The sequence below is a fragment of the Mesoplodon mirus genome (assembly GCF_964341445.2).
Source record: "Mesoplodon mirus genome assembly, chromosome: 4".
In the NCBI taxonomy this organism is placed as follows: Eukaryota; Metazoa; Chordata; class Mammalia; order Artiodactyla; family Ziphiidae; genus Mesoplodon; species Mesoplodon mirus.
Window position 1 is genome coordinate 55,175,787 of NC_138979.1, and position 21,847 is coordinate 55,197,633.

Below are 21,847 nucleotides of genomic sequence, written 5' to 3' on the forward strand. Positions count from 1 at the left end.
TTCTTCTAGGTCCTTGTTAAACGTTTCTTGTATTTTCTCCATTCTATTGCCAAGATTTTGGATCATCTTTACTACCATTACTCTGAATTCTTTTTCAGGTAGACTGCCTATTTCCTCTTCATTTGTTTGGTCTGGTGAGTTTTTATCTTACTCCTTCATCTGCTGTGTGTTTCTCTGTCTTCTCATTTTGCTTAACTTACTGTATTTGGGGTCTCCTTTTCGCAGGCTGCAAGTTCGTAGTTCCTGTTGTTTTTGGTGTCTGCCCCCACGTGTCTAAGGTTGGTTCAGTGGGTTGTGTAGCCTTCCTGGTGGAGGGGACTGGTGCCTGTGTTCTGGAGGATGAGGCTGGATCTTGTCTTTCTGGTGGGCAGGACCATGTCCAGTGGTGTGTTTTGGGGTGTCTGTGACCTTATTATGATTTTAGGCAGCCTCTCTGCTAATGGGTGGGGTTGTGTTCCTGTCTTGCTAGTTGTTTGGCATAGGGTGTCCAGCACTGTAGCTTGCTGGTCGTTGAGTGGAGCTGGGTCTTAGCGTTTAATGGAGATCTCTGGGAGAGCTTTTGCTGTTTAATATTACGTGGAGCTGGGAGGTCTCTGGTGGACCAATGTCCTGAAGTCGGCTCTCCCACCTCAGAGGCACAGGCCTGACACCTGGCCAGAGCACCAAGACCCTTTTAGCCACATGGCTGGAACAGGAAACTGTTTCTCTTCAATTCTGGAACAAAGTGGGGCTGGAAAGGGGACTTGATTGGTGTTTTCTTTTCAAAATCCTCTTTAATGAAGCAGGAGTGGGTGAACTAATCCAAGGTGAAGTCTGTTATTTCTTGCTGGGGCTCAGAGCTGACATCCTCAGGCTTCTCTTGGTGCCTGCAGAACTGGTAGATCTCTGCACCCGCCCACGAGATTCTTAAGAATTTATATAGAGGCCTGAACTGGGTTCATGTAGACCATCCAGATGGTCTCAACAATGCACTTCTCTCTCAATGCTGTGTTCTTGAAAATGGCTCCCTCTTTATTGGCTTTTTAAGAGACATTATCCTGTATGCTAATAGCTTGTGAAATTATTATAATTTCTGCAGTGAGCCTATGTTAAATAAACTGTTGACAAAGACAATATCACTTACATTCTTTTTCTCTTTCTCTCTTTAAAAAATATTTATTTATTTATTTATTTATTTATTTATTTTGGCTGTGCCAGGTCTTAGTTGTGGCACACGAGATCTTCGTTGTGGCACGTGGGATCTTTAGTTGCGGCATGTGGATTCTTAGTTACAGTATGCATGTAGGATCTAGTTCTCTGGCCAGGGATCGAACCCGAGACCCCTGCATTGGGAACGCGGAGTCTTACCCACTGGATCCACAGGAAAGTCCCCTGCATTATTTTTCAAGGCTTTGGAACCATGCTAGTGATTCCTTTGAGTATGAAACGAAAGGGCACTGGGCTCTGAGTGGGAATAGGTGGACCCAGTGTTATTTGTGTGTTCCAAAATGACAAATTGTGAAGAAAAGGCATCATAGGGAGGTTGGGAAGAGTACAGGAAATAATGCTGATAAAGAACTGTTACAGTGGCTGGTACACAGCTGTCGCTCAAGAAATGACGACAGCTCAAAGAGATTAATTAGACCTGCTTGGGAAAATAGGCATAAAAGCCCGAAAAAGATGGATTGGAATGAAGTAGCGTTGACAGCTTAGAGCAGTGCTTCTCGTATTTTGATGTACACAGGAATCACCAGAGGTCTTGTGGAAATGCAGGTTCTGATTCAGTCAGTCTGGGGTGGGGCCTGGGATTCTGTCTTTCTAACAGAATGTCACCCAAATAACAAAGGAGCATGAAATCAACTAGGTAGATTGTTAAACACAAGTCACAGTTCTATTTTGTAAAACAAAGAAACCCTCTCTAATTTCTTAAGATACGAGGTAAAAGCAAAGAAAACCAGGAGGGCCATCTTGTGGAGAAACCTGTCACCAGTGCTAGAGGCCCTTAACCCACTTGAGTGATCTTAGGAAAGATCACTGTGCCTTGTCTAACCATGGACCATCAGTGCTGGATGGCTCACAGGCTCCACCTCCAACCCAGTGGTTTTACAGATGAGGAGGCTGAGGCCCACAGAGGGGAAGGGACTGACCTAGACCACTAGCTAGTTATGGCATCTACAAGGGAGCCTTCCTGGGAGGCTGGAGGCTAGGAGTGCGTGCTGTGGAGTTGAACTTGAAGGATGAAAAGGGGTTGGATAATGGGCCAGTTTGGTCCAGACCGAAATGGCAGTGTGGTGCAGTGAGTTTGGATCCAGCCTCTACCACTATTTGTTGCTGTGACCTCGAAAAGTTATTGGACCCTTCTGAGCCTCAGTTTCCTCATCCATTAAATAGGAGTGACAGTGTCTGTTTTGCAGAATTGCTGTGAGGATTAAGTGGGATAATGAATTTAAAAATCCCTGGCCAGAATGTGGGATCATTGAAGGTTGGGGAGGCCTCCTAGAGGAAGCCCATAGAAACTTCTGGGTTTACCTGGAAGCACTGGATGGGTGTGGCCTAGCCTGGGCCAGGGTGGCTGGTCTGGTGGGGACAGCCAGGCTTCTGTCTGTCACCCACTTCCCAAGGGTTTCTCTAATGCTGACTCATGGTCACTTGGGTCTCACCTCCAGGTGCCCCAGGGAAAGTGTGGAGACACAGACTATCTCCAGGCAGCAGTGGCTGCAGGAGGAAGATGATAAAGCAGCAGTCACTTCATTCTGCTAGTTCAAGACCATGGACATCAAGAATGGCAGCTGGGCAGCTGTGCCAGCCAACTGTTCCCTGGCACCTCTGCATCCATCAGGGAGGCCAGGGCTTGGAGAGTGATCAACCACCAGCTGTCTGCAGGTTTGGCTCCATCAATGTCCTATCCACCTACCAGATGTTCATGCCATGGCTCTTAAATCAGACCAGCTGGGTTAGAACCCTGGCTTCACCACTTACTGTGGGGGGTAGGAAGAGTTATTTACCCTCTCTGTGCTTCAGTTCCTCCCCCATAATCTGGTGGTAATAATGTCCATTTCATAGGGTGGTTTGGGGGACAAAATGAGATAATCCACACAAAGTCTTACCGTGGGGCTCATTAACTGTTAGCTATTATCATTATGTTATTTTTCAAAGGCCATTCCAAGTACTTCCTCCTCCAGGAAGCCTTTTTGATCTACACTAATGACTGAAAGATATTTGTCCTCCTCCGATCTCACAAGAAATAGTAATGACTTCTTGCCTTGGGATAGAGATGCGTGGGACCCCACTATCCCCAAATCTAAAGAGGCTGTAAATGCCTAAAAGGCAAAGAAGAGAAGACATAGACATTCCCCAGGGTCTGAAGTACAACACATTCTCATATGTTTAATGTGTATCGTTTTGTTTGTGCTGTATGTACCTTTGCAAATGTGTGTTGTTTTGTGTGCCAGCATTTTTATTGGTATTGTGTTTTAGGTCTCATTTGGTGGTTTTACTCTTTCTGCTCAGCACTTGGTGTTTCAATCCATGTTGCTGTAAATACATGTGGTCCTTGCATCTGTAGTTGCATAGTAGTACCACATTTTACCTATCCATCTACTCCCCCAGTGTGGACACTTAGGTTGCTTCCAGCTCCCAGTAACCACAAAACAACAACCCAGCAACAGAATCCTCTTACGTGTCCCCTGATGAGCCTGTAAGAGAAGGAAATGGCTTTTAGGGTCAGAGTTCGCTGTGTTTAGTTTCCCTCATTACTGCCAAGACTCTTTGTGCCGGAATGGCTGCCCCAGGCTACCCCCACCAGCAGTGCCCCTGGCCATGACACCCCTCATTCCCCACCACCATTTGGCATTATCCAGTTTTTCTAATTTTTGCCAGTCTAATCGGTGTAAGTGGTATCTCACTGTCATTTTAATTTGTATTTTTCTGATCATGAACAAATCTGACCATCTCTTCATATGCCTGCAGGCTTGCGGAGGTTACTGTTCCTTAAATGCCCACCCAAGTGCTAGGGGTCTGACTTTCAGCGCCTGGGGGCGCCAGACCAGGCTCCCGAGTCGCGAGCCAGGGGCCTGCGGGAGGTCGTGCATCCGGGACCGGGAGGCTGGGACAGCTCGCAGAGGAGACGTTCCCAGGGGGACCTGCGGTGCCCCAAGTGGCTCCGAACCGCTGGGCCGTGGGCTGGTCGAGGGAGCCCGTAGAGAGACCCGCAATCTGGCCCGGGATGGGGGGCGGTCGGAAGGTCGGAGCAACTGCGCCTGCATCATACCCAAGAGTTGAGGAGGGGCGAGGGCTCTGGAGGAGTGGCTGCCGCCTGCACTCCGACGCTCCCGGGAGCCTCGTCGTCACCCCCAGCTCAGCTCCTCCTCCCTCAGCTCCTGGGCCCAGTCGGGCGGACGTGCCGCTTGAGACCAGGCAGAACGCAGAGGAGCTCCGGAGCGGCGGCATGGAGGAGGAGCTGGCGTGGGAGACCCAGGGCCTTGAGTCCGCGGGGTGGGGGCCGGGACAGGGGCGGGTAGAGGCTGAGAGAATGCGCCGCAACCCAGCGGGGGCGACCGAGCCTGCGATCTGCGCGGTCCGCGTGGCCACCTGCGTCTTGGGCTTCTTTGTGGCCCCGAGAGGAACTCGCACCTGGCCGAGGGGACATTGGCTGCTCACCTGAGACTGGGGGTGCTCCCCACCCTGGAGCGGGGAGCTTGGATGGAGGAGACATTAGCTCGAAAGAAGATGGTAATACGATCCTATATTGGGTACTTACTTTGTGTGCCAGACTGAGCCGGAGCTGGCACTTTATTTGATCTCCTCGGCAGCCTTCTGGGTAGGACCTACTGTTATCTCCATTTTGCGGAAGAGAAGGCTGAGGCACAAAGTGGTTAAACAAGTTGCCCAAGGTCACACACCCTTAAAGTGGTAGAAATGCTGAGGGTCCCAGCTCCCTTAGAATGTCAGGGCTGGATGGGGAGTGGAGGAGGTATGGTGTGCTGCAGGGGGGATGAGGGCACCTCAGAGCCCCCTCCAGGAGTGTGCCTGGCTGCTAGGGCCTCTGGGCCAGTCAGTGGCATCCCTGTGGACATCAGCCAGCTTGGGGGACCTTTGGCTGCACTGCCTGGTAAAGGGAGAGAAGGACTGTGCCATTTTCCTCGCTGGGATGCAGATAGGAGTGGGGGTTCTATCAGGTGCTAAGCCTTTCAAGCAGGTACAGGGTTCTGCTTGGGGCAGACATCACTTGAGCAGGCCCTTGAAGAATGTGCAGCAATGGATCACTGGGGTGCGCGGGAGGGAATTCTGTGCAGAGGACCCAGCATAGGCAAAGGCTCAGAGGCCAGAGTGCAGTGTGTGTCTGTTGTGGCCAGAAAGAGGATGCATGGATTGAGATGCATGGAAGAGATGAGACTGAAGTTGATTTCACTGGTGCTCTCCAGGGCCTCCATGCTCTCCTTCAGGCTCTTGGCTGTTTGCCAACACAAACCAGGCCACTATCCCAGGCTTCCACCAAGAGAAAGGGAGTCAGAACTGGTAGGGATCGCTACAGATCACTTTTTCACCCTCCCCTGATTCTACAGTGGAACTGAGGCCCCCAAGGGGGATGTTTCCTGCTGTTAGAAAGTGGCAGTGTGGGTACTAAACCCCAGCTTCCCTAAGCTTACGCCTGAACTGCCAGATCTTTTGCTGAACCTGGATCATGGTGGGTTTCGTCCAAGAGTTTAAGGAAAGGAATGCTCAGGACACAGTTGCTTCCCGGAGATGTTTGAGATCTGAGAGGGATTCTTCCAGCAGGACCCTCTCCTCCCCTATAGGAAAGGCAGACCCTTTTGGGGGTGAGGAAGGGTGGCGCCATCAATGGGGACCACACTTGGAAGGAGATGTTTTCCCCTCTCCCCTGAAGTACTGACATGAAGCTCCCCGTGTCTGCATACACCTCTTCCCTGCCATTTACCTGAGCTTGTGGTTTGGTTTTCCGGGGAACAAATGAGTCTCAATTGGGGCAACATCTTATATAGTTCAAAAGCCCTGAAGAGACTTAATGATTTGTGTGTCACTTATTCATTCAGCAAATATATGCCAGGGCCTGAATTTAGGGATATAGTAGTTAACAAGTCAGACAAAAATCTCTCCCTTCATGGGCTTATATTATAATGGGGGAAGCAGACAATAAAGCTAATAAATATGTAAATATAGCATAGGCCAGTGGTGAGGGGTGGTGTGGAGAAAAGCAGTGCAGGGAGGTGGGTAGGGAGGGTGTTTCCTTGGTTGGGGCTTCACTGGCTCAGAGAGCCCTGAACGAAGGAAGCCCCACCACCCCCAGGTCTTTGGCCGCCAGAATTTACTCTCTGACCCTTTGTTTTGGAGGAATAATAGTGATGATGACGATGGTACTATTTGCCAGATACCATGCTAGGAGCTTTTCACATACTTATATTGAATCATTACAATAACCCTGCAGGGCAGCTCATGTCCCCATTTTGCAGATGAGGAAACTGAGGCACAGAAAAATTAAGTAACCTAAGTCACACAGCCAGGAAATGGTTCAGCCACAGGGCAGCAGCTCTGAGGTCCATAGGTTGCATCTGTGAGGCCTCAGAAAGCCCCAAACCCTCTCCTGTATCTGGAAAGCCACATAGAATTTATCTGGAAAAAACAAATTGATGGCAGGCTTCTCTGTCACTTTAATGCATCCTAGCCTTCCCTGCCAAGACACTGGCGACCTGTCCCTGGATACACAGAGGGGCTGGGTCTGGGCATTTGCAGTGGACCAAATGTGCAGGATGTAGGCTCAGCAGCAATAAAACCTCAAATTACATGCCCTGTACTGATTGTGCAAAGGGCCAGCCGATATTGGGTTGCCCAAAAAGTTCATTCGGGTTTTTTTGTAAGATGTTACAGGAATCCCAAACGAACTTTTTGGCCAGCCCAATATTTGTCCCTTGTGCTTGTGTATCTAAGCCTTTCTGAAGGGGGGACAGGCATCTGTCAGCTTGGCGATTTTCAGTGTCACTCATGGAAGCAGAGTTTTGTGGATTCCTCCATGTGCTCAGCTTTGGGCCCACTGTGAAGTGTGGGTGGGTTGGCAAGTGTCAGGTGTGGCCAGAGCCCCCAAGGAGCTTGAGGTCCAGCCAAAGAGACCGGACATCCTTATAAGCCAAGAGCAGTCAGGATGACGGCAGCATGGGGTTCTGGTGAGATGAGCCCTGGACCACGTCGTCAGGCCTGAGTCCCCCTGGCCTGGCCACCAACCCTCTGAGCCCACCGCTGGCCATGGCAAGGGACTGGAAGCGGGGCTTGGACGTTCCTTCTAGTCTGAGACTGAGATGAAGATGCAGCGACAAGGATGAGAGGAGTGCAGAGACCACAGAGAAGGCAATCAGAGAGGGCCCCACAACCAGGAGGCGAAAGCTGGTTAGGATTTGGGGATGAGGAGAGAAGAGGTGGAGGGACGAGGACAAAGAAGCCGGGTGAACACGCGCCTCTGGCCTCGCCCGGGCCTGACGCAGTGGGCGGCCCAGTAAATCCTGGCTGCCTTCTTCACTGATGGAGCCATGGGAAAGGTGGTTATCGACTCCAGTGAGAATGAATTGCATTCCCTTCCTCAAGAACAGCAATAGCAGTCAGGAAAACTGTATGATGGGGCACCTCTGAGAGGGGAGGGGCACACACCTGGCTCCTGTGGATGGTCTTGCCCACGGTCTCCCAGCTTTAGGGTTCTGCTGAGTCCTGGTCACGTGGATATGAGGTGCGTTGGAAGGAGAAGTAGCCTGTCTGGGGAAGTCTCCAACATTAAGAAAGAGGAGAAGCATCCACCCACCATTCTGAGCTGGAAGACCCCCTGCCTAGGAGACATTCAGGTCAGGGAGGGGCTGTTCCCCGATCCTCCTTACACAATGTCGGGGGTCCTCCGCCCTCAACCTGCACCCCTTTTTGTCCCCACAGTGCTTCCTCTGGAGAGGCAGCTCATGAGGCTGCCCGCCGAAGCCACGTTGGGAGGATGAAGGAGCCGATCCAGAGGAGAGTACACATCAGGGCCAGAAATCACATGTGTAAAGGGGCTCCGGCTGGGAATAATGCTATAGTGTCACCTCCACACAGGAGGGACAGTTCATGGAGCCTGGGGCAGGCACATTGGCACGTGTTAACTTGGGGGAGGCTCAGGCCCTGGCTTCCTTGTCCACTTTGTCTCAAAATCTCTGAGGCCCAAAAGTCAGGGTCAGGATTCCAGCACTCTTAACTCTTAATCCTTGTGACCCATCCAGAAGGCTCCTCCAAGAAACAGATTTAGAGTCAATAGGGCAGGGGGTCAAAGGTCAGGAGTTGGAGGCTGGCAGATAGGGACAGGCACCTGGAGAGACAAAGGTGGCCTGGTGCCTCTGGTGAGAAGTCCAGGGGTTCTGGACCAAGGGAGGCTGATATGTCAGTTGCAACTTTTTTTTTTTACAGTATTTTGTTTTAAAGTCTTTATTGAACTTGTTACAATATGGCTTCTGTTTTATGCTTTGGTTTTTTGGCCACAAGGCATGTGAGATCTTAACTCCCCGACCAGGGATCCAACCTGCACCCCCTGCATTGGAAGGTGAAGTCTTAACCACTGGACCGCCAGGTCCCTGAGGCATCCTCCCAACGTGGTTCCGGCGGGCAGCCTCATGGAGCTGCCTCTCCAGAGGAAGCACTGTGTGGACAAAAAGGGGTGCAGGATGAGGGTGGAGGACCCCCGACACTGTGTAAGGAGGATCGGGGAACAGCCCCTCCCTGGCCTGAATGTCTCCTAGGCAGTTCAGTTCTCTGAGGGCCCGCTGTGCCCACTGAGTGTGTAAAACTGTTGTGGGCCCAGGCCTGCCCTTGGCCTGGTGGGGAGGCAAACCAGGCCTCAGGGAAGGGTGCAGGTGGGGTGGTTCGCAGCCCTGCTGGAGAAGGGGGCAGAGGGAAGAGCCATTCTTCTGGTTGGGGACACTGGGGACGGGCCTGGGTACCATGTCGGGTAGCCTCTCCATGTGTCGGGGCTTCTAGCTGTCAGGAGCATCTTAGAGGAGATGCCAGGGCCTGGGTGAGAGGTCAGTGGAGGCTGAAAGGGTTGGATGCAGGATTCCTGACTGCAGCAGTTACCCTCTGTCTGGTTTGATGTGACAGGGGTACAACTTGGGTCTTCACAGCCTTCCTAGGGCTCAGTAATAGTAGCAGGAATTCTAGGGTGTGTCTGATGTGTTTTGGTTTTCAGAGCACTCATCTACCTGTTTCCCGGTGGTTGTCACTCACCCCTGGAGAGGGGAGGAGAGCAGGGAGGAGGAGTACTATTTATAGATGGAGGCAGGTGCAGAGGAGGGCAGCAAGTCACCTTAGGTCACACAGCACATTATTGGTGACTGGAGCCTTGGTCTCATCTCCTGGACAAGCACTTGCAAGGAAACGTGGACTTGCAAGTTGGACTTGCATCTTATGGATGATAGGATGCTAATGCCAGATTCATTCATTCATTTACTCATTGAATGATTCATTTGTTCAATAAGTATTAAGGGCTTACTGTGTGCTGGCACTGTGCTAGGTGATGGGGACAGCAGAACCCATGGCAGACATGGTCCCAGCCCTCTTGGAACTGGTAGTCTGGTGGGGGAAAACAGACATTAAATAGAGTAGCTCACAAATAGTTCATTCCCACTGTCACAATTTGAGAGCGTGTGGGCATCAGAGGGGCCCTCTCGTCCAGAAGTCCTCCCAAGGAAGGGGAGCCAGTGAAAAAAGGCAGTGTTTCCAGGAAGAGGGGACAACATGGGAAAGGAAGGGACAGCTCGTCCCCAGAGAGACCACGCAGAAAATTAGTGTTTTCTTTTGTTGCCCCATCACATGCTGAAAACTGTGGAGGGAAGTGGGTTCATGGGTTGGAGGCTGGCTTCCCCCAGGCCTGCTCAGATGTGCTGAGGGCCAGAGACCAGGGTGAACTGCCAGGGCGGTCTGACAGTGAGTTTGGGGGTGGGGGGTAGGTCAGAACCCTTCAGCCCTGTTCTGAAGGAAGGAGGGAACAGAACCCAGGCACTCAGGATTCCTCAGGGACTTGGAAAATAATCCTCAGACACAGGTGGCTGCCCAGCAGAGGGAGCAACAGGAACAGACTTAGAGACAGGATGTTGTCTGGCATTTCTGAGAAGCAGTGCCGGGCCATGCAGGGCCTCATAGGCCCAAGGTTTAGAAGTTTGATCCAAGAGCAGTGGGAAGCTGGGAAGAGTTTTAGGTGGGGGACAGACGGATCTAGACATGGTGTTTTACTACGTTCATTTCAGCAGCTGCAGAGTGGAAGAGGAGGGGGTCAGAGTGGGGCTGTGGCCCCAGCCGACTGGTCACCAGAGCCAGCAAAGGTCCTTCCACCCTGCAGACCAGCTGTCCTGGCCGGGAGGTAGGGAGGCTGTGCGAGGTGGGCCGGGCAGCCAGCTGGTGCCTCACAGGTTTCCTCTCCCTCCAGGCAGGTGGGCAGGGTGGCCCCACATTGGTCTGCGGGCGCAGGGCACGAGTAGGCTGTGCGACTGCTCTTGGAACACGAGGCTGCTGTGGATGATGAGGATGCGGTACGGGTCCCCTCACGCAGGCATGTCTGTGTGTGCATGTCCGTCTTCCTGTCTGTCTTAGGGTGGGGCAGGGGCATCAGAACTCATTCTGGGTCTATGAGCCAGCTGTCATTGCTGAGGTTGTCACTGATACACAGATGAACAGGTGCAGGCTGGGTAGGGGGTCAGAGTCTTCAGGGGCCAATGACACTGTACCAATCCCACTTTCCCTTTGCACAGTCATAAAGATTTCTTCATTTTCAAGGGCCTTTCAGTTCTCAGCCTTTTCAGTCCCTTGTGATGTCATGTGAGCAGGGAGAGATATGGGCTGTAGAACAGGTAATTGGGTGGGTTGACAAAGGCTTCATTAGTAAAGTCATCGGGAGGGAGGTCTCTCATGATATGCCACAGGGCTCTGCCCTGGCAAACAGTAACCCACAACCTGAATAAAGACTAACAGTCTTACTTAACAAATTGGCAGGGAGCACACTGCTAAGAGAGAGAACAGAATAATAACAAGGTCTACAAATTTATCTACATATTTATCGGGTTTGGATAAAGAGCTGAATCTGACAATGGCATTTGACAGGGATACATTTTTTAAAAATTATAAACTTCTCTGCAGAAACTTAGCTTCCATGGAAATACTTTTCTTTGTCCTGACTTCTCTTTGCTCTGAGGCCCCACCATGAAGGGGGCTTGATTACAAGTCAGGGCTGGGGGTGGGGCAGCAACACCTGCCTCCCCACTCCCTCACCCCATCTCCTCCCTGCTCCTGCTTAGGCCTCATTTAGAGATGACCCTGGAAGGAGAGTGTCTGGTTTCCTTAGTCTGAGTGTCCCAATAAACCACTGGAACTTCTTGCATCAGCCTTTTGCCCACAAAGACCCTCACTGTTGGGACTTCCCTGGCGGCATAGTGGTTAAGAATCCACCTGCCAATGCAGGGGACACAGGTTCGAGCCCTGGTCCAGGAAGATCCCACATGCCACGGAGCAACTAAGCCCATGTGCCGCAACTACTGAGCCTGCGCTCTATAGCCCGTGAGCCACAACTACTGAGCCTATGTGCCACAACTACTGAAGCCCGTACGCCTGGAGCCCGTGCTCCACAACAAGAGAAGCCACTGCAATGAGAAGCCCGCGCTCTGCAATGAAGAGTAGCCCCCGCTCGCCGCAACCAGAGAAAGCCCACGTGCAGCAAGGAAGACCCAATGCAGCCAAAAATAAATTAAAAAAAAAAAAAAAAAAAAAAGACCCTTACTATCACCACCATGCTCTGTTATTTCTTCCTTGAGGGACTGAGTGAGAAAAGAAGATATGAGGGAGAATAGTAAGAGAGGGTGCTTACAAATTTTCTCTCTTTCCTTTGCAAACAGCAATAAATACATTTTGAAAAATAAGAAGGCTGGTAGGCATGCCTACTTTAATAGCAGGAGGGTAGAAGAGACACTGGAGAAGGGAAATCCTGTTGTTGGGGGGAAGGTCTCTAGTGAAAAGCCACAGGGCTCTGTCCTAGATAGTTCCTGGAACTAGGACAGTGAGGTATCTTGGGGTTCCCACTGGCAAGAGGCTCTGTCTGCCATGACTCTCCTCCCCCAGCCTTGAGCCTTGACCCTTTTCATTCCCAAGCTCCTGTGGGCTTCTCCCCTTGGACTCTGACCTTCGTCATCCAGCCAGCCCACAGTTACTGATATTCTACCAGTGGCTGAGCTCTGAGCCAGTGCTGGGTCTCCTGGCCTCTTTGGTTCTAGCTGAGACCAACTCTAGTCCCCATTTGAGGTGCTATGGTGGGTCCAGCACCTTCCCAAGGTTTCAGAAGGAAGGGCTTAAATTCTTGTGGTCACTCTTGGCTCTTCCAGCTTCTGCTTGGTTTTTGCCGTCCTCTTGAAATTTTGCACATAGTCCTTTGTCTCTACCTTGGCATCACCCCTAACATGGATCACAGTCCTTCTCCCCACTTTCCATAGAGACCCCATTCACACACTTTGATGTGGGGCAGGCTTTCCAAAATAAGAGATGGAGGGGATTTACATTACACACAAAAACAATGTAAAAATCCTAAAATCTTGTCTTTGACATTCCTGTTCTTTATTATTTTCTTTCCTTTACCATATGCTTTCTTTTTTTCTTTATTTTAAATTTATTTTTTAAATTGAAGTATAGTTGATTTACAATGTTGTGTGAATTTCTGCTGTACAGCAAAGTGACTCAGTTATACATATATATACATTCTTTTTTATACTATTTTCCATTATGGTTTATCCCAGGACACTAAATATAGTTCCCTGTGCTATACAGTAGGACCTTGTCCATCTATTCTATATGTAATAGTTTGTATCTACTAACCCCAAACTCCCAGCCCATCCCTCCCTCCTCCCCCCTCCCCCTTGGCAACCACAAGTTTGTTCTCTATGCCATTCCTGTTCTTTAAAGTCCCTTGGTCCTTTCCTTGTCTTGGGCTTGGCCTCTTCCCCTGCCCCACTTTCAATGCTGTCCTTGTCTGCACCGTCCCCACCCTGCCTCCAAATTCCTGACATGATGCCCAGTCAGTTCTTTCTGGGTTTCACCTTTCATCCCAACCACTTGTCACAGCTTTTACCCAAACCCAGTTCTGTCCCTAAGAGGGATTCTGGTGCCAACCACTAAGACCCCTTTTCCTGGTACCCCCCCAGAAGCTCTTTGTGGAGCCAAGTGGGGAAGTGGTTGTGACTAGGGTGCTCTGTGCAGGTGCTGGGGTGAGGCACTCTTTCCCCCAGAGGTCCAGACTGTGAAATTGAGGCTGATTCAGGACTAGGCCAACCCTGTTCTTCTGGCAGCTTAGAGTGTGCTGGGGATGAGGACACATCAGGGGACACTGATCCTTTAGCCCTTCCTGAGGTGGGCTCTGCATTTCTGCTCCCAGCTGGACTTGGGAGCATTTTCCCACTGCAAGCCTGCTTCTTATGCTTGTGGGGAGATTCTGTGGCCCATCAGTACCAGGTCACCCTGTGGGCTCATTCCATGAATGACAGGCCATTGGCCTCACCAGGGGACCCAGAGCCACACATGACCCTGTTTCGGTGGGAAAATATGTTCTGGTCCTTGAACGCCCAACTAGAGACAAACTTTGGGGCTGCCCAAAGCTGAGGGAAGCCAGTGCAGCCTGTAGGCAGAAGGTGGTGATGATCTCCCAGGCCTCTGTTCTGCTCAGACCCTGCCGCATCCCACCACACTCAAGGAAAGACAGAGAAAAACCACTTCTAAGAGGGTGGCTGGCTGTCAGTGCATCCTGGGAGGTGAGTTTGGAGGCCTGGGGGTGCTCTTCACAGAGAAGGAAAGACTCAGTAGAGGTGGGGATGAAGCCTGCCCTCAGATGCAGAGCCCCACGAAGGTGGAGGTCAGTGCAGGGGCTCTGGTGACCTGGAAACACTGCGCAGATGTTGAGGAAGAGCATCCTGCAAATAGGATCTGGGCTGCCATCAGAAGAAGGCCTAGATGTATTTTCAGTTGCTCCAAAGGGCCAGTAGGGTGGAAAGCACAGGGATGCAGATTTCAGTTCCACATGAGGAGGGTCTTTTCACGGTGAGAAGTGTTTGACAGTGCAGTGGTTGTCTTGTGCAGCGGCGAGATGCCATCCCTTCATGTGCACAGACCTAAGCCAACTGCCTGGAGGATGTTCCGCAGGAGATTCAAACAGTTGATTCTCAAACGCCAGTCCAGGATGAGGTCTTCACCAGTCACAGAAAATCAGAAAATTAGAACAGCAGTGTATGTTTCATGAAGCTGTATTTGGAAAGAGTATACTCTGAGATCAGCTCCTTTCACATTTTTTGTGGTAAAACGGTCCATCTTTATGAACTGGTAGTGAGAGGAGATGGCAGCTCTTTTATTTTTAAGGTTTATTTGGTATCCCCACAAAAGTTTGCAGTTGTTGGGAGAGTAAATCCTCAGAGTTATCACAGGGAAAAAATCTTTTTCCGTTTTTTCTTTTCTTTCTTTCTTTGTATCTATGTGAGAAGATGGCTGTTAGCTGAACCTACTGTGGTGATCATTTCACAATATATGTAAATCAAACGATCATGCTGTATGCCTTAAACTTATACTGTGATGTATGTCAATTATTTGTCAATAAAACTCGGGCGGGGGGAAGTTTGCAATAGTTTATCAGCCTCTGTTTAAAACAGTTTCCTGGACTCTAAATTCCTAAAGCCCAGAGCTCCCCGGCCTGGGTGGCACTCAAGGTCCCTTATGGTTGAACGATTGTGCAAAGCACACTTGGGCCCAGGTGGCACAGCCATGCCCCCTCATAGTCTCCTCCCTTCCCCCGCCATGTCCTCTCCCTGAGTTTGGGATGAATGCGCTTCTCCTGTCTGCCTGGTTCAGCCACTTACGGATCCTCCAGATCCTGGTCAACTCCGGGGCCAAGATCCACTGTAAGAACAAGGTAAGGCCTCAGCTGGCAGCCCCCTTGCCCTCTCTCTACCTCCTGCTGCACAGGGCTGCCCCCACCTCTGCTGCCTGTCCCCATCACTGCCCCTTCTGTCTCCTCATGTGCCTCTGCCTGCCCCAGCTTGCCTCGACCCTCTGAGAGCTGTCCTGAACCCCCACCTAAGCTCAGCCTTGGGAAGCTGGGACCCTCACTACTTCCACTGGGGCCGGGAGAAGGGCCTGGGGACGCCTCTTTCATCAGCACTGAAAGCCCCTGGCTTCTGATCCCCCTACTGTTTACCACTCTGTGATGTTGGGACAGTCCCCAGCCCTCTGGCCAGCCTCTTGTTCACAAAGGGGAATTAAAGTAACACCCTCAGAAGATTACATGAGAAGGAGGTAGGGCCTTCTCCCTCCCACGGGGCCCCGGCTCCCTTGCGGTCAGTATGGCCAGGTAGAAGGAGCAAAGCACCATTTACCAAACTCTGGGACCTTGGGCAAATTATTTTACCACCCTGAGCCTCAGTTTTCCCATTTGGAAATAGGGGTGCTGGTACCCATCTCTGAGCCGAGGTAGAAGTAAGTGCGGTGCTGTGTCTCAAGTACCTGGCCCAGTGCCTGGCACGTTAGCGACCCTGGCAGTCCCCTGTTGCTCACTGGTGTGTGCTGTGGTTTGAGGGAGGAGAGCCCCAGGGAGTCAAGAGTGCCCAGAATCCCTGAATTGGTGTCTCAACTTTTAGGGAGTTGGTGGCCCTTATGAAAATGCAAACATTTCTGGGCCAAATACCTTCAGCCAGGAGTTCTCAACCTTGGTCCTTAGAGAGACAGAATTTGGGGATCCATGAACTTTGAAGGGAAAACAAGGACCTTTTTTTTTTAAACTGCCCTCTGCTTAAAATTTTAGCATTTCTTTCCATGATGAATGCAGGTAGAATTAATATTACCTGTGACATTGCCTCTAAGATAAAATGTAGCTCTTTTCATATCACATTACAGTTTTTGCAGTTATCTCAAAATACTGTTTATGCTCATCATTACTTTGAAATCATGGTAGTTATTAGACCTTTCACTAGATCTTGTTGTTTAATGGATCAATAAAGCACATATGCTACTAGATAAAAAATTTGGGTTTTAATATTTTGATAATTCTATTTCAATATCACTGTTTTTCTTTTCTGGTAGGCAGAATGCTGTCCGCCCCAAGATGTCCATATCCCTATCCCTAGAACCTGTGAACTCTAGAACCTAACATGGCAAAAGGAATTTTTCTGATGTGATTAAGTTAAGGACCTTGAGATGGGGAGACTATTCTGGATTATCCACATGTGCCTACATGTCCTTTTAGGGGAAAGAAGGAGGGAGGCAGGAGAGTCAGAGAAGGAGATGTGATTGAAGGAAGCAGAGGTTGGAGTAATGTGACCCACAAGCCAGGGAATGCAGGTAGCCTCTAGAAGCTGGAAAGGCCAGGAAATGGATTCTCCTAGAAACTCCAGAAGAGAAGCAGCCCTCCCAGCCCATTTTAGACTTTTGACCTCCAGAACTGTAAGATAATAGATGGGTGTTCATCAGACACCAAAAAGGGCCATGGCACACAGGAGGTCTGCCCTATACCATTGTTTGGATCTTGTTGGCAGTGGTAGAAATGTCTGACAGCTCTCAGTGAAGGATACCCCTAGGTTATGGGCCACAGGATCCAAGCCCAGAGTGTGGGATCCAAGCCCAGTTTCAAGCTGAGGGCCCTCCTGTCCAGTCCTGCCTGTCTAGCTTAGCCTTAGAGAGAGTCTCAGTGGTCTTGGAGAATCCAGTAGCTGTTGCGATGAAATTTGCTATCAACACAGAATGAGCCTCAGTGTTCTAGAATGAGGGAGGTGAGGTCTTAAGTGTGTGTGGAGGGCAGTGCTCTGAGTAGTGGATCTTCTAGTTAAGCAGGTCCACTCCATATTAGTTTTCTGTTTTTGGTAACAAACCACTCTAAAATGTAGTGGCTTAAAGTAACATCGATTTATGGTTTTTCATAATATCATAGGCTGGTCAGTTCCTCTGGCCTTGCCTGGGCTCACTTATGAGGACACAGTCAGCACATGTCTGGTGCCTCTGCAGGAAGAGGGAACGTCGCAGATGGTGTGGCCAGTGTCTCCAGGTGGTAGCTGACATTCATGGAGACTTCCTTCTGTGACAGCCCCAGGACATCAAAAGAGCAAGAGTAGAAGTAGCAAGGTTTCTTGAGATATTACCTCTACCGCATTCTACTGGTCAAATCCCATCACAGGGTCAGCCTCGTTTCAGGGGGAGGAAAATATCGGATTCCTCCTCTTGATGTTAAGAGTAGCACAGTCCTGTTGCTTGATCTTGGGACAGTTTCTCAGTCCATCCTGTTTTTCATCACCTTGCCACTTCTGAAGGGTACTGGTCAAGTATTTTGTAGAATATCCTTCAATTTGGTTTCGTCTGATGTTTTTCTCATGATTAGATTGGGGTTATGGAATTTTGGGAAGAAGATCACAGAGGTCAAATGCCCTTCTCATTACCTCCTATCAGGGGCATGTGATACCATTGTGATTCGTCACTGGTGACGGTCTCTTGATCCAGTTCTGACACCAATTCCGATTTGTGTTTTTTCCACATCACCAAGCAGTTAACTCAGTTCCCTGTGGACACTGACCGGGAGTCCACAAATTTAACTCATCTCTGACACTACTTGGAGATAATGTCAGATTCTGCCGGTTAAGTGTTCAGTCCTACAAGACTGCCCACACTTTGGATGTCAATCACAAGCCCAGGTGGTTGCCTGGCTATATAATTGCCTGTAAATCAGAAGTTCCCACAACCCCCTCCCCAGGTTCGATTAATTGCTAGAGCGGCTCTCAGAACTCAGGTAGCCGGTTTACTTACTATATTTCTGGTTTATTACAAAGGATATTAAGGATATGAATCATCAATGGCCAGATGAAGAGATGCATAGGGCAAGATCCTGAACGCAGGTGCTTGTGTCCCCATGGAGTTTGGGACCTGGCACATGGATGTGATCTGATTCACCAACCTGGAAGTTATCCAAGCCCTGTCCTTTTGGGTTTTTAATGGAGGCTTCATTACATAGACTTGATAGATTAAATTCTCAGCCCTTAGTCATTGACTGAACCTCCATCCCCTCTCCTCTCCTCAGAGGTGGGGAGGTGGGACTGGAAGTTCCAACCCTCTACTCACTGTTGGTTCCCCCGGCAACCAGCCCCCATCCTTTGGTTACTTAGGGGCTTCAAATCACCTCGTTAACATCATAAAAGACACCTTTATCACGGTTACCATTTAGGAGATTCCTAGGGTTTTAGGAGCTCTGTGCCAGGAGCCAGGACAAAGACCAAATACATATTTCTTATTGTAAATCACAATATCAAGCTTGATCACTTGGTTAAAGTGGTGTCGGCCAGGTTTCTCCACTGGAATGTTAGCATTTTTCCTTTTCCATACTCTATTGTTAGAAACTCTTTGTCGTTTTAATTTGCATTTCAATAATGACTAATGAGGTCATATATTTTTTTCATGTGCTTATTTGCCATTCCATATATCTTCTTTGGTGTGCAGATTATTTTTTAATTGGGATAATTTCTTACTGATGAGATTTTAGAGTTCTTTGTAGATTTTGGATGTATTTCAAAATAAATTACAGACATCAATGTACTTCCCTCTAAATATGTCAGCATGCATATTATTAACTAGAGTTCAAATTCTTTGTATACAATGAAATACAAGTTGAGTTTTTAAAAAAATATTTATTTATTTATTTATTTTTTATTTGGTTGCATCAGGTCTTAGTTGTGGCTTGCGGACTCCTTAGTTGCGGCTCCAGGGCTCCTCATTTTAGCTGCGGCTCGCCAGCTCCTTAGTTGTGGCATGTGAACTCTTAGTTGCGGCCTGCGTGTGAGATCTAGTTCCCTGACCAGGGATGGAATCTAGGCCCCCTGCATTGGGAGTGTGGAGTCTTATCCACTACACCACCAGGGAAGTCCCTACAGACTGAAATTTGACAAGTGCTACTCCTCTGTAACCCAAACCACTGTCAAGATGTAGAAGACTGTTCCACTGATTTTTATGACCCATTGATGGTTACAATCTATTTGGAAAACTACTCCAAATAATCTACCTGTAATGCAAGGCCATGGTAGAAGCTGTGGGCTATAAACATAGAATTTGCAAACCTCCCTCACTTAAATATTGCTTCTGGGGCTAAGAGACCTTCAATAAAGTGAAGCACAATAAGCCTGTATTATCCTAACTTGACCTATGAGGAAATGGGGGCTCAGAGAGGTATAGGTAACTTGCCGAAGACCACAGAGCTGATAAATGCTGGAGCTGGGATTTGAACTCTGGCATCCTGACTCCCACCAGCCCCCGTGAGGCTAAGTGGGTCCTGCGGATGTCCCAGGGGCCTATCCCCATTTTCAGTGTGGTTTCCTTTGGAAAGCTGTTCTGATCCCAAACACTCGTTGTTTGGGAGACAACCAGTGTGTGAGCAGGGCCTCCCTTCGCAGACTGCAGGGACCACCCTGGGCTTGTTTCCAGGACAGACTGACCTTACTGCATTGCGCAGCCCAAAAAAGCCATGTGCCAGTGCTGGCATTCATAACAGAGGACCTGGAGGACGTGGCCCTGGACCACGCTGACAAGGTGAGTGTGGCCTCAAGGCTGTGTGTCCTTCCCATCGGGCTTGGGATTCCTGGGGCCTCTCCTGTCCTTTCCTTGAGTGCATCCCTTGAGCCATGGGTAGTGCAGACTGGACCCCACCTCAGGGAGTTGCTGGTCTAGAAGGGGCATTAGGGCACAAATGAGCAGGACGCCAGCAGCACATGGTCAGTTCCCTCAGAGAGACTCTGATATGGACTAGACAGGTTAGAGAAGGGAGACAGTGCTTTCTGCTTCCTGGAGGAGGTGGAATTTGGTAAATGAATAGATTTCATCCGTAAGATTAGAAAGCAAGGGGCATTCCAGATGGAGGAGAGACAATTGCTAGAGCTTTAGAGGAAAAGGGCTTTTGGTGTGTGAGTTCAGATGGGTTAGAATCTTGGGAATGAAGGCCTGAGAGGTTGTTAGGGGCCTTTATGGAGATCTCAACCCCCAGCCTCAGGAATGGGTCCTTTATTCAGGAGCCACAGGAGGATTTCAGTGGGGGAGGGACACGCCAAGTGGGGTCTTGTGGGGAAGATGGTCTGGGCTTTCCAGGCAGGGTGTATAGGGCAAGGTGGGGGAGAGTGTCCGGAGCACTGGAAGTGCCCCAGTATGGTTGGGGAGACTGAGGCCAGGTGGGCAGGGCGAGGAAGATTCACTTTCTTCTCCTCCCCCGCCAGCTGGGAAGGACAGTATTTCATTGGGCTGCAGAGCACAGGCAGCTGGATTCTCTGGACTTCCTTGTGGGCTCTGGCTGTGACCACAGTGTCAAAGACAAGGTACTGTGACCATGGGTCCCAGGGGGAGGGCCGGGCTCTGGGCTCCTGACCGGGGTGGTCACAGGCAGCTCACCTGTGTCTACTGCCAACTGCAGCGTGCTAGAGGGGCTGGTGGCCCAAAGATCAGCATGTGTCTGATGCTCATGCAACAGGCATTTTTCGAGCACACACTATGGGCCAGCCATGTGCTCTGGGTGAAGAGCACAAAGATGCCCAAGACACAGTTTCTTAATCAAGGAATTCAACCACAATCCTAGGAAAGAGCTGTGAGCCAATGTGGGGAGCCAGGATGGCAAATCTGATTGGTTGGTAGTGATGCCTGGAGTGGGTTTGAGCGGGGCTGTGATTCCACTGGGGATGTCTGTTGCTGGGGGGAATGGGGAGGAGTTGGGGGACGGTAGCCACATGCCTGTTGGTTATTTGCTTTCTTTGTGTTTTAGTAATCTACTATGATTATGGCAAAAGTAGGATGAGACCGCTGAGGAGGGAGCAGTTCATTCAGGGTGGAGAGCTTATAAGCAGGAATTCACCTATCTGAGAATAGGTGAGGGGTTGGGACCCAAGGGGACTACCCTACAAATGACTTGTATGAATGGATCGTTGCGAATCATTAGGCAAATGTGTTGCAGCAAATTCTAAACAGTGCTTCCAACAAAGGGAAGAATTCCACTGTTAATTTTCTGATTAATATGCTTGGCTAGGATACAAGGAGTTCTGTTTACAAAGCTAGTGACAGAGCTCACAGACCAATGGATCACAGGATCTTAGATCAAGGGCCAGTTCAACCTTCTCATTTTACAGAAGTGGAAGCTGAGGCCCAGGGAAGGGGATACTTTAGCCAAGGTCACACAGCAAGACAAAGGTCGAGCTGGGTTTGGAACCAGCATCCTGATGCTCCCCTGTGCTCCTCCTTCATCAGGCTGCCTCCTGCGGCCCTGAGCCCTGGGGGTCTGCACCAAATCTGTCCACCCACACTCAGCCTTTCAGGATGAAAAGGCTAAGTCAGGTTCTGAGATTCAGATCAGGCTGATTTCCTTCATTTCAGAAACATGGGCGGAGCAGGTTGTGCTCTGTGCCAGGCCCTGAGCCAGGAACTGGGAGTACAGACAAGGGTAAAGGATGACCCTTGCCAGGACACATCTACCCAGGAGGCAAGAAAAAAAAAAAAAAGATGTACTCAGGGCCCCAAGAGAGCAGGAGCACCAAACTAGAAAGCAAGAAAAGTTCAGCTTTGGTGAACTTACCCAGAATCTTGCAATCAGAAATTCTAGGAAGAAGTTTTTAAAATTACATGTCCCTGTTAAGTGTTGTATTTTCCAATGAGGAATGTTTTCATTTTGAATTTCATTTGGGGAGAGGGCACAGTAAGCTTTTCAAGGCTTTGGGCCACTGAAGGTCTGACTCGTGCTAGGACCCGCCAGCCTGTGTAGGGGGACAGACATGTCAGAACAGATGACAACATACCTCACGCTGCAGGTGCTGTGGTAGGGAGGCAT

General features: G+C 49.8%; 1 protein-coding gene across 1 annotated transcript in view; it reads left to right on the forward strand.

Annotated features, from left to right (window-relative positions):
* Positions 1–2,761: 2,761 nt before the first annotated feature.
* Positions 2,762–21,847, forward strand: part of ANKDD1A (ankyrin repeat and death domain containing 1A) — a gene marked incomplete at both ends in the record, with an annotated part of 36,758 nt that continues 17,672 nt past the window's right edge. The window contains 10 exon segments of the mRNA XM_082618731.1: positions 2,762–2,932; positions 3,771–3,839; positions 3,841–3,868; positions 7,909–7,926; positions 7,929–8,013; positions 10,424–10,472; positions 10,476–10,526; positions 14,831–14,929; positions 19,471–19,575; positions 20,253–20,351. Of these exon segments, the coding sequence (XP_082474857.1) occupies positions 2,762–2,932; positions 3,771–3,839; positions 3,841–3,868; positions 7,909–7,926; positions 7,929–8,013; positions 10,424–10,472; positions 10,476–10,526; positions 14,831–14,929; positions 19,471–19,575; positions 20,253–20,351 (774 nt within the window).